The 15,433-nt window shown below is 45.2% G+C and overlaps 2 protein-coding genes across 2 annotated transcripts; one reads left to right on the top strand and one right to left on the bottom strand.

Annotated features, from left to right (window-relative positions):
• The first annotated feature begins 6,940 nt into the window (after positions 1 to 6,940).
• LOC133928381 (tetraspanin-6-like) lies at positions 6,941 to 8,992 on the top strand. Its single transcript, XM_062374691.1, has 3 exons — positions 6,941 to 7,793; positions 8,016 to 8,335; positions 8,657 to 8,992. Exons 1-3 carry the CDS (start codon positions 7,293 to 7,295, stop codon positions 8,694 to 8,696), a joined length of 861 nt encoding a protein of 286 aa, XP_062230675.1. The 5' UTR covers positions 6,941 to 7,292; the 3' UTR covers positions 8,697 to 8,992.
• Positions 8,993 to 11,880: 2,888 nt separating this feature from the next.
• Positions 11,881 to 13,815, bottom strand: LOC133928380 (uncharacterized). The gene is made up of 3 exons (XM_062374690.1): positions 13,418 to 13,815; positions 13,059 to 13,180; positions 11,881 to 12,220 (listed from the first exon to the last, which is right to left on the bottom strand). The coding sequence occupies exons 1-3, from the start codon at positions 13,689 to 13,691 to the stop codon at positions 12,056 to 12,058; spliced, it is 561 nt and encodes a 186-aa protein (XP_062230674.1). The 5' UTR covers positions 13,692 to 13,815; the 3' UTR covers positions 11,881 to 12,055.
• Positions 13,816 to 15,433: the final 1,618 nt, after the last annotated feature.

Here is a 15,433-nt window from a genome sequence, read left to right as displayed (position 1 = left end):
CGACCCCGAAGTTATGCTGAATTGAGGGATCTAGCGAAAAATTAGCTCTCGAAATAATAATAATAATAATATAAAGCCTTAGCGATCTATTAATATCAACCGTACCACTTCAAGGTAGGTAAGTTTGGAAATGATAATACTGATTTCTTCCACCTCAGTGCCTCGATCAGGCTACGGAAGAATCAAATCAAAGTTCTGCATGACTATGGTGTATCAATATACAACCACTTGAGAAAGGAGAAGATCCTGGGATTTCCATACCTCTCTCTTAGGAAGTTTCAGGTCGACTTGTTAGAGTTTTGAGCTCTCGGACTTTTATCCGGATATGTTCTCTTTGGATCACTTTGATGCCCCTTTCTCGGATGATGAGATCTCGCATGCCTTATGGCACATGAGAGTTGACAGTAGCTCTGGCTCGAATGCTTTTAGCTTGATTTCTTTAAAACCTTTTGAGATGTGATCAAAGATGATATCAGATAAATGTTCAATGAGTTTCACAATGGGACCTCAGACTTGGCCTGTGGCAACCTGTCGGTGAATCAGGAACCAGAGATCTCCAAATCACGACGTCAGGTCAGCAATCCGCCACGTGGCGTCCTCCCGCGGGGTCACCTTCACGAGGTAAAAAAGATTAAGTCCCGGGAGAGGGCGTTCGGGGCCACAGTCAGTGGCCCCCGAGTTCCCAGGTTCCCCGATAATCTGCAAAGACTAAGTGACCGGGAAGGGAGTGCTCGGGGAGGTGAACAGTGACCCCCGAGCACCCAAGTCCCCCGACGACCAGGAGAACCGAGTATCGGGAGGGGTGTGCCCGGGGCTGCAAGCAGTGGCCCCTCCGGGCACCCGAGGACCCAAGGAAGGTAGTTCCGGAAGAGAGTGCTCGGGGCTGCAAGCAGCGGCCCCTAAGCACTCAGTTCCCCGACGACCCAAGAAGCCCCTCCATCAGTGGCCCCCACAGGGGTCCAGCGATGAGGTGTCAGTCAGTGAAAGGCCCGATGCCGCATTTAAGAGCGCGCGTGGCCTGTCACCTCCAACTGCTCCCGCCACTCTCGGTGTCAGTTCCTGCCATATTTTGGCAGAAGAGCGTGGGGACATTTAATGCACGGGTCACATCCCGTGTCATCCGGCGCGTCTCGAGATAGCATCGCGAGGCCCGAGGCATTCTGTCTGCCGCGCTGCTGTGGCAGGTGAACAAGACCGGACGGGCACACCAGGCCGCTCTTCGGCTGCCTGGTGGGCCCTCTCCACGGCGCCCGTTGTCAGCGCCATCATGACGACTGAAGACCGGGCGCGGGGCGCGTTTTCAACCCCCGTCACTTCGCACAGAGGCCATGATGACGCCCTTTCCATTTATGGCGTCTTGGAACTCGTGCCCTCCCTTTCAGGGCACGCTACCGCCGGCGAGTATTTAAGGAGCCGGCAGGCACGGACAAAGGCAGTGAATTGAAAGTTGAAGTCTACGGTGAACCCAAGCTCAGACAAGTGCACACAGAGCCAACAGACTCTCGCTCAGAGATCAAAGAACACCTTCGTACGAGTATAGAAACCGAAGAACAAGAAACCCAAGGCTCTAGGATAGACAGACATTCTTGTAACTAGCACATTCCTGAGAGACATTCTCAGGGCATTTACAGCATCCACATAGGAGTAGGGTGTTACGCGCAGTGCGACCCGAACCTGTCTAAAAATCCCCCAGCGCATTTACTCTTTTCTACATTAGATCATTCCACCCCCACCTACCATCGCATTTACATCCATTTATTTCTCCAGCAAACTTATTCAGAATCATCCCCCGGCCGAATCTCTAAAAGGGGGTCCCTTAGGATCCCTACGACAGGAGCTAACCCTCCGACACAACCAATCTTATATTGTCCTCCTCCCAAAAAAGGATGACGTTACCACTACTAATGGTTTTTGTCTGATCTCGCTCCAGAACTTCCCCCCGAAGCTTCCGAGTAAAGTTTTAACAACCCGCTTACAAGCTATAATCACCTTCCTGCTGCCAGACAGCCAGACTGGGTTCATCAAAGGGTGCAACATCTCTGAGAGTTTAATCATGGATGTCGAGCTTCTCCAATGCTCTCACAAGCGGAAAGTTCCTACTTTAGCTCTCAAGCTTGACTTTCGAAGAGCCTTTGACTCGGTCAAATGGTCCGCTCTAGATCTGCTTCTGCGCTCCTGTGGCTTTAGTGACAAGTGGAGTTGGTGAATGCATCACTTGCTTCAGACGGGGCGCACGTTTGTCCTCCTAAATGATGTGTCTGGATGCTGGATTCATGGCAAGAGGGGACTGCACTAGGGAGACCCGCTCTCCCCGTACCTCTTCCTTATTGTGGCTGACGTGCTGCAACGGCTGATAACAAGGGATGGATCTATCCGTCACCCACTCCAACCAGACCTGCCTTATCCCATCGTCCAGTATGCGAATGACACCATTATCCCGCTCCCTGCAGATGGTACACAGTTGCTGGCCTTGAAGACTCTTCTTGATCGCTTCGCTTTGGCAATCGAGCTCCAGATTAACTACCACAAGAGCACTATTGTTCCCATCCATGTTCCCCCTGAGGAGGTAATGCCCCTTGCTTCTATTCTTGGTTGCCTCTTTCTAAAAAGAAACTTCCTACTTCTGCTCTGGACTACTTAGCTCTCAAAGTGCGATGACAGATCCTGGGTTGGCGCACGTAGTGTCTAACTCCTGCTGTGCACCTAACCCTAACCAACATTGTCCTCTTAACTCTACCAACTTATGCAATGGCGGTTTTTGAGCTTGCTAAGTCCACTATCGACAAGATCGACCAACCAAGAAGGGCTATGTTCTGAAAAGGTGCCACCGAGTGCAGTGGGGGTAATTATCAAGTTCCTTGGGCCACGACCTGCTGCCTCAAGCAGGACGGTGGCCTAGGGCTCAAAGACCTCCATTCTCAAAACATCAGCCTGCTCCTTAAGCTCCTGCACAAGCTTTGCTCCGGACAAGACACCCCTTAGACTCGTTGATCATCCAAACCTATCACCCTTTCTAGACCAGATTCCGGACATCGCCTGCATACACCTAGACATAGAACACTGTCACGCGCCTCATGCAGCTCTACATGGCTATAACTTCGGTGGAGGTTGGTGATGCGAAAAACGCTGGACTTCCCTAGGGCCCCTCAATGAAGCGCTTCACGCTGCCTTCTCGCACTGCACCTGCAAGGAAGTCTTGGTATCTGATACTTTGGTGTATGGCTACCTTAATGTTGAGCTCCAGACACGCCTCACACTCGCCGCCCGGGCAGAACTTGACATGTTGTTCGCTAACCTATCTTCTCTTTCCCTAAGAAACACCCATACATTCGGTGGATAAGGGGCGCCTATGCTCTAGGGTTTCAAACAACATTGCCTTACCAAATGATCTCCCCCCCCCCCCCCGGACTGGATGTGCGGCTTCAGGAACACAATTAGAAAAACTTTGCCCTGAAAAAGAGTCCAATTTTTCTTCTGGATTCTTCGATATGGGAACACTAAGACTAGGGCTTTCCTTTACTCAGTCGATGCCATTCCAAACCCCTATTGCCCTTTCTGTCCCTCCACACCAGAAACTATCGATCACCTCTTTGTGACCTGCAGCGAAATCGCTGGCATCTGGAGTCACATCCTCCCAGGGACTGGACAACTATAAACAGTGGACGCCTTTTGCTTGGTGGTGTTTACAACTTTTGATCACTTGCAAGAGCCCGTTTGTAACACCCTTATCCTCTAGCTTCTGTGGGTAGCCTGGAAGCGATGGGACCGCATGATCTTCGATGGCATCAACTCGTGCTCATTGGACACTACGTGACTTCTTGCCGACCACCTTCGTCTTTGGGTTTCTCGGGCCCCCTCCTCAATGAATATTGAAATAGCTATGGATTAGTGTATAAACCTTGTGAATGTAATCAGTTAAAGTTTTTCTTTTTCTTCTCCTGCTCTCCTCATTTCTGTTCCTTTGATCTCCTTTGAGACTGATGATGTAAAAGTGCAAGCTTTTTTCCTTTTTGCAATGAAAAATTTTTAGATGGGCAAACCTCACCGTTGTTCTCTTAAAAAAAAGTCTAGCAGGGTACAATCTCGTCTTAGCTTCCGATAACACGTGGTTCGCATGGAGCTTTTTATTTTTATATTTTAAAAATAAAAATTATAAAAATAGGTGTTTATTTAAAAAATTACAAAAATAAGCTACTATTGTCAGTTAAAAGAGCGACGCATATCACGCATCTAACAAGCAATAAGTTTTAAAAAATAGCATTCTATTGCTCTAAAAAAAATTTGAAAAAATTTGGTGGTGTAGAGAATATTATGATAGAGTTCTCCAAAAAAACTTTAGACAAAAATATGATTTATACAATGAGGAAAAAGTATATAATGAAATTTATCTTTTTTCTCATTGTAGAAATAATTATTTAAGTTGAAATTTTTTAAGAGCTAGATTATAGTATCTTATATATCATATTTTCTTAAAAAAATCATTACTATTTTAATAGTGTTTTGAATTTTGAGAGAATTAAAATATTGTATTTTTATTTTTTAATCTGTCATATGCTGAATGATAACACACGGACATCTATTTTATAATTTTTTATTTTAGAAATATAAAAAAAAATCTTGCCCTTGTGTCCCTTAGCTGGGCTCAGGCCACGTGCACGTGGGACCCAACCAGGCAGCCCAGCCCAGCCCATCCCAGCCGCACTGGCAGAGCGGGTTGGATTTCGGCCCGAGAGCTGAGTGCAGCCCACGAGTTCAATGTTATGGGTTTCGGTGGTTTTGGTTGTTTCCTGGGGTTCTGTCTGATTTAAATGATAAATCTTAGTATAAAATTAGAAGAAAGCCAGGGAAAGGCTTTGAAAAAAATGGAGGAAATTACGTAAAAATCAGAAAAGAATTATCAGCAGCTTTGGTTTTAAAATCGAAAAAATAGGGCTCAGAGTTTGAGAGCAACACCCGTGCTCGATGACCTGAAAATTTTGGGCACCGTCTTGAGTGAATATATATTTTTCTTTTAGCAAGCCAATACAGTTTTTCCTTCCAACTGAATCCTAATATGAATCATGATTTCTATTACCAGGTCACTAGACTGCTTACTAAGTGCTCAAAAACATTCAAAGAGCTCTCCTTTTTCTTCATCTTCCTTCTTTGGCTTCTCTTTTTTCTCTTGTTCCTCCTCCTCGTCTCTTTTTCGCTTTTTCTTTCTCTTCTATGTTCAAAAATTATAGAGAACTTGGAGGCTCTCAAAGTGTGCCCGGAGGAGCCCCCTGCTCCCGTGGATCCGCAGCTGCATTCAGTCATGAACCAAATAATAATCCTGTGATTGTAAACTAGTTTGCAGCTCCAATGTTCCTTGGATTTCCAAGCCTCTCACCTCACGACAAGTTAACGCTTGAGTGGAGAGAGGCATCACCGGGAACTGGTGATGCAAAGCTTTTCCCTTTCCCTTTCTCTGCAATGCCATCTTTCCCTTTTCCGGCTCTCCCCTTCTCACACAGTCACCACTACCCATCTCGTCTCTGTAATGCAATCACAAGTGAATCATTGCGTCATGACCTTTGTGCTGCATGTATGGATCGCTTCCTTTCTCTTTGCAGTACAGTTCATGTTTCTCTGGTTCAAACACCAAATCCCTCCAAGAATTCCACACACATATTCCTTCACCGCATGTGATACTCCACGCTTCAGAGTTGAGACTACATGCTGAATTGTGAACAAGCCCAGGCAATCGAGGCAGCTGTCAGTGCCAAGAGCTCAAAACAGATAGGTATCAACTGACAGCACAGAGGCTTAAACCCCAAGATCTGTAGCATAACATACCCTTGTTTTCTCAAAGGCAGAAGGAACAGCATTGTACGACTAGAACACTCCAGGCTTGCTCTCGAGCTCCTGAACGTTTCTGGATTCCGACGCCAAGTGCACTTTCTGTCTACCAAGCATTACAAAACCCAAGAAGAAAAGCAACAAAAAAAGCTGGTGTCGACGTAAACCGATCCACCATTATCCAAGCCACTGAAGAAATTCCTAGCGTGCAGCGGCAAAACATCTGCCGTTTGAACAAATCCCAAGCGCCTTCGTCCGGTTGGCTGCAGCGAGCTTATCCTGCTGAAAGGGGAGAAAGGAACCAGGTCAGCAAAAGGAGGAAAAGCAAACGCATATGAGAGAGACTTTTTATTTGCAATTGCTCTAGGCAAGACAACTAAGGGCCCTTCTTTACTGGTATGATACGGCCATAAAGCAGAATTGCTTCATGCACTTGATGCAAAAGGGCATCAGCTGCCTCCTTATCCTTGATGGCCAGAATCAAGAACCCTACATCCCCCTTTTCTTGTTTTTTTACTTCATGATTAAGCATCAAGGTTGGGGCTAAGGCATCCACACATCTCCAAGAATTCCACACCATAATTCTGCTGCTTTTTCAAGCAGAATCAATACCCAGGAAACAAATCAAAGAGACGTTTTATTCTTATTCCATGAAACAAGCAAACCATAGCAAGTGGATATGAAAAAAAAATGCTCCTTATTTGCCGTGTTACGACAGATACTCGCAGGCAATACGCTTGTTTGATGCTCCAGGTCTTAGTCTAGTGTACTCAAAATTCTTAAACTGATAAAACAATGGAAGCTTCAAAAACTGAACGGCAGCAGAGCTCTATAATTTACTGGCAAAAGGCATTTGAAAGGGGAAAAATAAAGAATGCCAAGGCAGAAAACACGGAAACCATAAGAAAACTTTGCATGGGGTATGGATACACGTGTTATCTCGTCCGTTCATACCTCTCATCTCATATCCATTAATCTATTAATTATCTCATCTATATCATGATTTTTTTCACTTACTCCTCTAACACGAATCTCACCACAAATGAACGATCATGATAACCCATATATCCGCAAGAGCTAGTGGAATTTTTCCTTCCGAAAACATACACACATTAGGATGGAAGTGCAAAGAGCTAAAGCTTCAATAAAGAAAGTGAGAACGCAAGCAAGAGGCGCCTCAGATTTCCAAAACCGTCACAACATTATTAAAAGAGGCCACCACAAAGCAACGGTAAGCATACTAGAATACACACGAGCACACCCCTTGAAGAGCCACATGCACAGTCATCAGGATAAAAAAGTAGTCCAAGGGGAGAAGAAGAGCAGGCACTCAGAGAAGCACCACTCCGATCAGTGGAGCTGGGATCAAGAGCAAGACCCAGCGTCAATCATAGCCTTATCTATAAACCAAGGTCAGGAGGACACACAAGAACACAGCAAGAGCAGGGAGGGCAGGCAAGAACGGCATCAAGATGTACCCTTACCGTTTCAGCAACGTGCTGATCGGCTACCTCAACCTGGCGACGCTCCTCGCCTCGATCCCAATCATCGGCGCGGGGCTATGGCTGGCCAAGGGCTCGACGACGACATGCTCGTCGATACTGCAGACGCCGCTCCTCATCATCGGCTTCGTCGTCCTCCTCGTCTCTCTCGCTGGCTTCGTGGGTGCCTGCTTCCATGTCGCTTGGGCGCTGTGGCTGTACCTCGTCGCCATTATCCTCCTGATCGCCATGCTGCTTGGGCTCACCGCCTTCGGGTTCGCCGTCACGGCAGGAGGCGGTGGCACACAGGTGCCGGGCAGGCCTTACAGGGAGTACCACATCACAGACTACTCCTTGTGGCTCCAGAAGCATACGCAGGACATCAAGTACTGGCGGCCAGCCCTCGCCTGCGTAGTTGGGTCCAAGGCCTGTGCCAAGATTGAAAACTGGACTCCCATGGATTACCTCCAGCATGATCTCACACCAATACAGGTTTGCACCTTGCGGTATCAGCCACTGGTTTTATTTTGTTTCCCATTTATCTGTCTCTGTTATTGCTCATGTTTTCAGTATCCATGGTGCAAGTGCAACCTAGCTTATCATTTGAACCTAGCTCTATTCTGTTCAAGAACCAAAAGATTGTCTATTGCTACTATTTTCAGTATTTTGGCTGCTGCTGCCTTCTGCCATTCTCAACTCTGAACTATCCTGCAGTCCGGCTGCTGCAAACCACCAACATCGTGCCAATACAGCGGAGGCATGCCCGTCGGGGCGCAAGAGGAGGACTGCTACCGGTGGAACAATGCTCCGAGCATCCTCTGCTACCAGTGCAACTCATGCAAGGCCGGCGTGATGGAGCAGGTCCGCCAGGACTGGCACAAGATCTCCGTCCTCAATATCATCGTGCTCGTCACCCTCATCTTCGTTTGCTCCTGTGGGTGCTGCGCCTTCAGAAATGCTCGCCGATCCGTGTCCGAGTACCCATACGGGGTAAACCGCATGTCCAAGATCCACCCACGCTGGGACTACTACTGGTACTTTTAGCAAAATATTTATGTGGTTTACTCTCCCATCTGGCACCTATTTTCTTCATAAAACTGAATTCGGCACTGAAAATGTACAACTATATAGGAAAAGTAGAAGATAAGGAACCTTATGGAGCATAAACAATCTCATGACCAAAAGAAAACAACAATCACTAAGAAAAAAAATTATCAAGGAAAAAGGAAAGCTTTTTATTATATTGTTACACTTATTGCAGCTATAATTATACTTCTGCAGTATATGTACCCCAACTTTTGTCTCCTATTTGTTTTCTGCGGTTTTTAACACTGTTTTTTGGTTTTTTGCTGTAGGTGGCGATGGTGGCGAGATAAGAGAGAACAGCTCTACTAGGCTAGCTCTTAGTACTCAATGCTTGTATGATATTTTGCTTCTACTCCATCTTGTATCAAAAAGCTAATAATACTTGGGAGCTGGGTCAGTCCCTGTGGTACTCTCTTCGTTTTCATCATCAGTACAGTTTCCTCCAGGTTTGAATAATTAAGCTTCTGTAGATATTGGAGTTAGAGACTTAGAGGAGAGTAGCAGATGAAGTTAATGGGATATCAAGATTTTCCAGTATGGTAGCCAACATATTTTGCATCCTGTAGAGTTCTAATGGTGAATACAAAGAGAAGTGATTCCATGTATATGGGGGAAAACCATGCGACCAACTATTGTCTATATATTACTGTTAGCCTGACTTGTATTTTTCTAATGTTCTGGGCATGGCTACCTTATGCTATGATATGGATTCCTAACAACAACAAAGCATTTGTCTCAAACAAGTTGAGGTAGCTAGAGATGAAATCAACAGGATCCAACTAAAAAGATAATAAAAAAATAATAATGATAATAAAGATACTAGTAATAAAAAAAATAAAAGTAATAACGGTACAAAGAGACTGATGTATAAGTTATGGTTTTGATACAGGGATTGATAACTTTCACGCGTTTCTATCCGTGAATAGTTCTATGTGGATATTCCATTCCTTCAAATTTATCTTTACAGACTTCTCCTATGTTAGATTTGATCGGCCCCTATCTCTCTTCATATTATCAGTATGCCTCAATATCCCGTTATGCACATGCGACTCTGGAGGTCTCCGTTGAATATATCCAAATCATCTCAACTGATGTTGGACAAGTTTCACTTCAATTGGTACGACTCATACCCTATCACGTATATCATTATTTCAGATCTGATCCTTTCGTGTATAGCTACAAACCTATCGTAATTTACACATCTCTACTACACTTAGTGTTGGATATATCGCCTTTTAATTTTTACAAATAAAATCTTCATCAATATCACTATCCCTATGTAGTAGCAATGGATTCCTAAATTGAAGCTAAATTGGAGACAGGTAGTTCAGTCACCGTAGTATTTTGACCCAATTAAAGCTTTCTTCACTGTGCAGAATAATTTCTTTTCCAAGATTTTGCTGCATGATAGTCTATATGAATTCTCCATGCGGGATGAAGAAACAGGAAAATAATTTGCATTTGTATGAAAAGTTCAAAACTGTTGTACAGCACCCAGCAAAAACTACTAGCTGGTCCCAAGTCCTAACTGAATGCCTGCCTCCTAAAGCTCATTTCTGTTCAGTTTTATCTTTGTTTTATTGATCTACAACAGTTTCCATTTTCCACTGGTGCAGTACTTCGAGCACAGATAAGCAATGTTTCATAAACACATTTGCAAGAATTCCAAAAAAATAAAGGCATGGAATACAATGAGTGCGCAAACAACTGATCAAACAAAAAAGAATATGATGGCAAGCACAATCAACTCAATGGTGATCATATATGATTGGTCTTGATTGCCACAGAATATATTCCCACTGACCTTTTCCTGCATGCAAATTGGTATCTGATATCCGGTGCAGCAATTGTGTCGAGTCAAAATAACACTGACCCCAATCTCAAAGGGAAAATATCGAAAGGTGCCAAGGGTTATTGGACTAGACATGTCTCCAATTTTGAAATAATATGGGTTTTGATAGTGTAGTATCTAGTGGCCCATGTCAGCTTACGACTGTAACACGGAATGTGCTGCAAAGAACGACCGCTTTGTTCGATAGGGCGTGTCTAGTGTACCTTACTGGACATATAATCAATTATAATTCATATTCATTGCAAATTTTGGAACATTATAAGCAAGAAACTGTCTAAAATGCGGAACCCATGTAGCCCCTGGTGAAGAATGATTTCGAGCAGGAGCCTTCAGAAGAGACATATCGCAGGTATTGATCATTACCAACTTAGAAGTCCAGAGGATATATGCTCCACTCAAGCTAAACGCTTTTTTATTTTATTTTATTCAGTTCATCCCAACATCAAATTCCAAGTATTAAAACAACACTCAAATGGGATTCAAAAAAGCGGTAGGTGACTGAAACTAACCGTTTCAAAGATCCATCAAGTAACCATGGATTGAGTCAATGGCCATCAAATGTATATTAGTTCATAGACTGGCTCGAAACAACCAAGGCAAGCCATGCTTAGGGATAGCAATTTTTCCTATGGAAGCGAAGATCCACCCCAAATGGGCCAGGGAAGGGCGAGCTTTCCCCCCGCAGGGCTCATGGGGTGGGGCCCTAAGTCCTGGTCGGTGCGGTGTTGGGGATGGAGTTTTCTTCGTGGGACTCCATGGGGACCCGAGTCCAGGTGCAGACCGGCAACAGCACCGGCAACCGCGGGGGTGCCGCTCGTCGCTCGCCAGGCCACTACTTGTCATTGTGCCGTTCGTCGAGGCACCGCGCAAAGGGGCTCGGGTGCCCTCACCAGAGGGCCCGCCAGAGTTTGGGGATCCAACAGGACTGGGGACAGGACATCTTTTGCCCTGATACACATTTCGGGGTCAGGGCGGGGCTCCGAGTTCAAGAGGTGGGGCAGGGACGGGGGCCTGGCCTGGCCCTGTCCAGTTGCCATCCCTGGCCATGCAATTGACCACCATATTTACAGGATATGTCAAGCACAACAACAGCCTTCGTAGTTGTAAGGAGCAATCTTCCAGTTGGGAAGGTTAAACCATGCGATGGACATGGATCCTCATATGCAAATCCCATGCAAGTCAGTAGCAAAATTGCCAGGCAGCTAAATCATGGAGAGGTGGGGCCAGAGTACCACAGACAGGTAAGTGTGGCTATCAGGAAAAGCAGGACTGCAGTGCATGCCAGATAAAGAAAATGCTTTACCGCTTGTGATGATTGGAGGCAGTGGAATACCAACCTGCATCTACTTCATACATAGTTCTCTAGAATTGCTATTATCATTCAGATATTCTGCAATACAATGTAAAATAGCATTCCAAGAAGTCAAAACTGAGGGAACGGATAGCAGAGGGAGTTGGAAAGAAGAACAATAGATTAGCAATCATTAGTCATTCCAATACTGACAATAACTTCATAAGAAGTTCTGTATCATAAATGTACCAAAATCGTAGGTTGCAGACACTGGTCATTCCGAGTCTCCAGTACACAACAACAATCATATCACTTATTCTAAATACATCATTGAACACATACTCCAGACATGGATTAATGAAAATCATATTAAAACCGGTTCCAGTATTTAGGATTACTGTTGAAAGAAGTGGTACAACTAGTATTCCATCACAAGAATTGTGACATTCTAGACTATCTGAAAAATAAGGGACAAAACGCAGCAGCAGAAACAAGTTACACCTTGCCATTTTCCAGAGTAGCTCCTTAAGCCATTGCAGCTTTCTTTTCTTCCTCAAGCTGTTTTAGCTCTATCAACCTTTCCGCCCATGCCCGGTCTCTTGCCACAGCAGCCATCTTCCTTTCTGTTCGTTCCGCCTCCTTTCTCTTAACAGCAGCAGAATACTGTGCTTTGCGCTTCTTCTTTTCAGCCTGCCAAAGCAAGAAACACATGTAAGCATTTGATTAGAAAGTAAGGGCAATATATCAGCTGTACTAGGAAATAGAGAATTCGGATACAAGTTATTAGGCATATCAACAGGCATAGGCGAATGACATAACATAAAATCTGGCATAGAAATACAGGGTTAAACATAAGTTTCATTCTATACAGGCTAGTATTGTGAGACCAACACAGCTAAAAAAGTATGCTCGGAGACCAGGAAAATAATCACAAATTCAAGAGCGCAAGAAAAAATACAAACAAATTATAAGGCAGTGAATCAGTAGAAGGTTGATTTCAAACATTGCTGAGACCGGGTATAGAAAACTAGTTTCATTTAACTTTGACATAACATAAAGTCTGGCATAGAAATACAGGGTTAAACACAAGTTTCATTCTATACAGGCTAGTATTGTGAGACCAACACAGCTAAAAAAGTATGCTCGGAGACCAGGAAAATAATCACAAATTCAAGAGCGCAAGAAAAAACACAAACAAATTATAAGGCAGTGAATCAGTAGAAGGTTGGTTTCAAACATTGCTGAGCCCGGGTATAGAAAACTAGTTTCATTTAACTTTTGATATTTAGGACTTCTCGGTGGCATCTACCATTGACTCTCAAGATTTCATTGGCCCATCATTTGTTTCCATTCCAGCATACAGAACCTCAAGGTAGGCTTAGACAGCCTTGCATACTCCAAGCACGGCAATAAACAAAGTATTAAAGAAGGATATGCTATAGCAAATCAAGAAGAAACTTGTTGTTACAACTATACTAACAGTAACAACACAACATGCCAGCGTATAGAGAATGGAACGAATGTTCACCATGATAAAGGCCTTGCGCTGCTTGATCCGCTTCTTCTCCTTCCTCCCCTGCACACTCCCTTCGTTCGGCTGGTTCGCAGGGATGGGCTCTCCTGGCTTGCACTTCACCCAGTAATATGGACCTGTACATGAACAACAGCAGCACCATCAATTACACATTTGAACGAATAGACGGCCGATCAACACTACACTTAACCCCATGAAACATCACTGAAACTCCCCAAATAAACTACAAGAACAGCATCGTATTTCGATTGAGCATCAAAATTCGAGGGAAATGGAACAATATAGATGCAAAAAGATCCGAAACAAAGCATTTGAAATGCTAAAAACGAAAAAGGTGAAGAGATCCTCCGCGCCTTTGGGGCGCAGGCTGGCCCTCTTCCGCCGGTTCGCGAAGCCCGGACGCCGCTTCGGAAACCGGGTTTCCATGAGCCCGCCGAAGAGGTTGGCCCCCATGGCCGGCGCTTGCGAGGCCGTGGCGGCGGCGGCGGAGAACGGGCGGAGTCCGATCGGATCCAGGAGCCGAAGGGGAACAGGAGGAGGAAGTGGATGCGGGGCGCCGCGGAGGAGAACTGCCGCCGGCGAGGAGAGCGACGGGAGGGCTCGCCGGAGAGCTCGGAGGAGCGCCATCGGAGAAGGTCCTAGAAGGTTGCCCCCGATCGGTTTAGGGTTTAGCGGAGGAAGGGTGCAGAGCGGGCAGGGAGGAGACTGTGACTGCGTGTTTTGCACGTGCGACAGCGTGACTCGTGAGCCCGTCGAATACTCGAATGTACGCAAACCATGAACGGAAGGCCTTTTTTTTATGCCTACAAGGAAGGCTAGTGCTAGCCAAGTGTGCCTGACAGGCTGGTCCGGTACGGACACATCTAGACACGGCTCGTCATCCTCTGCTACAAAATCGATTTGTGCTATATTAGGTGTGTGTTAGAGGTTTAGCCTAAGATATGGCCTATGAGGTATCGAGCCGAGTTAGCCCGCGCATGGTTAAGGTACCATGGGGCGGTGGTAGGGCGAGTAGGTGAGGCGGGTGGCATGGTAGGGTGGGGGCATTGGTCGGTTGACGTAGGGTTAGGTGGTAGGTAGAGTGATAGTGGGACTCCGCGACGATAGGTGACGACGAGGTGAGGAAAGGGCGAGGTAGCGCGATGAGGGCAACAGTAGGGCAATGACAGGGCGAGGCAGTAGGGTAGGGCGGCGGCAGGACGAGGCGGTGGGGTGGCTTAGGTAAGTCGGCACATCGTGCAAATATCCATGGACGGTATTGTTGTGGTAAAGGTCGTAATGTCAGAGGAATCATTACCGCAAGACATAGAGGGGGAGGTTGTCTCGGCATAGGCACAACCTAGCTTATCATGCCGTGCTTAGACTAGACCAAAATTCACGTACCTCGTGTTGGCCCACTTGGTTAGCACCAAGTGATGTCATATTTATTTTTTATTCTGATTATAGATTCTAGCTCTATAAACAAAAGTAAAAATATACGATCTTAATCTAAAAACTGATTCTCATATTCTACAAGTTAAACCGTATTACAAATTTCTCTACAAAATTCAGATTATAACAATCTATAACAAAAACAAACAAGGCCTGAATGTGTTGCGAGAGGCATGACTAGATTTGATTAGTGGGTGTTTGATCGGGGATGAAACTAGAGTTCTAAAGATCTGAGTGCATACTTTAATATATCTAGATTTAGATGGTGTACATATTTAGAATTAGAAAACGCACAAGAAATAAAATTGAATTGATAATAAATATTTTTTTTAGGTACATGACACTCGGGTGTGCTACTGTAGCTTCGTCTCCGTGTTTGACGAGGGTAGTTTGAATTAAATTTCACAACATACTTAAACTATAAGTACTAGTAATGTCTCATCCAACATAACAGTGACTGGGAAACACATTTTTTATGACAAAGTGCTTTCCCTTTCGCGTAACTATTTCTTGGGCAAACTTTTTTTCTTCAAGAACGTGCAATGCATGTATTTCATTAATAACAAACATACACGAACACGACCATGACCATAGCGGATAATCCAGCACGCAGGGCGGGTTTCCGTTGCAAAAGGTAGAAACAAGCTCAGGCGTCCTGAGGATGAACTTGAGAGATGGATGCATTGAGAAAGAGTTAAGTATCATGGCATAATGTAAACAATCCAAATCCATGGAAGATGTCAGGTTCTGCCCGGAACCACCATGGAAGAAGAAAGGAAAGAAGCGAGAGAGAAGGAGCAGGGATTCATGTCATCGTCGTGGCGATTTTCCGTGACTAGCTTCTTCTCTTCAGCTGCCGTGACACCATCAGATCAAACTCTGACTGGATACAAGACACCCGGAGCTGCAGAAAAGCGCTCACGTCAGAAGGAACTCGT

The sequence above is a fragment of the Phragmites australis genome, chromosome 9, assembly GCF_958298935.1.
Source record: "Phragmites australis chromosome 9, lpPhrAust1.1, whole genome shotgun sequence".
Classification (NCBI taxonomy): domain Eukaryota; kingdom Viridiplantae; phylum Streptophyta; class Magnoliopsida; order Poales; family Poaceae; genus Phragmites; species Phragmites australis.
This window is presented reverse-complemented; position numbering and strand designations above follow the sequence as displayed.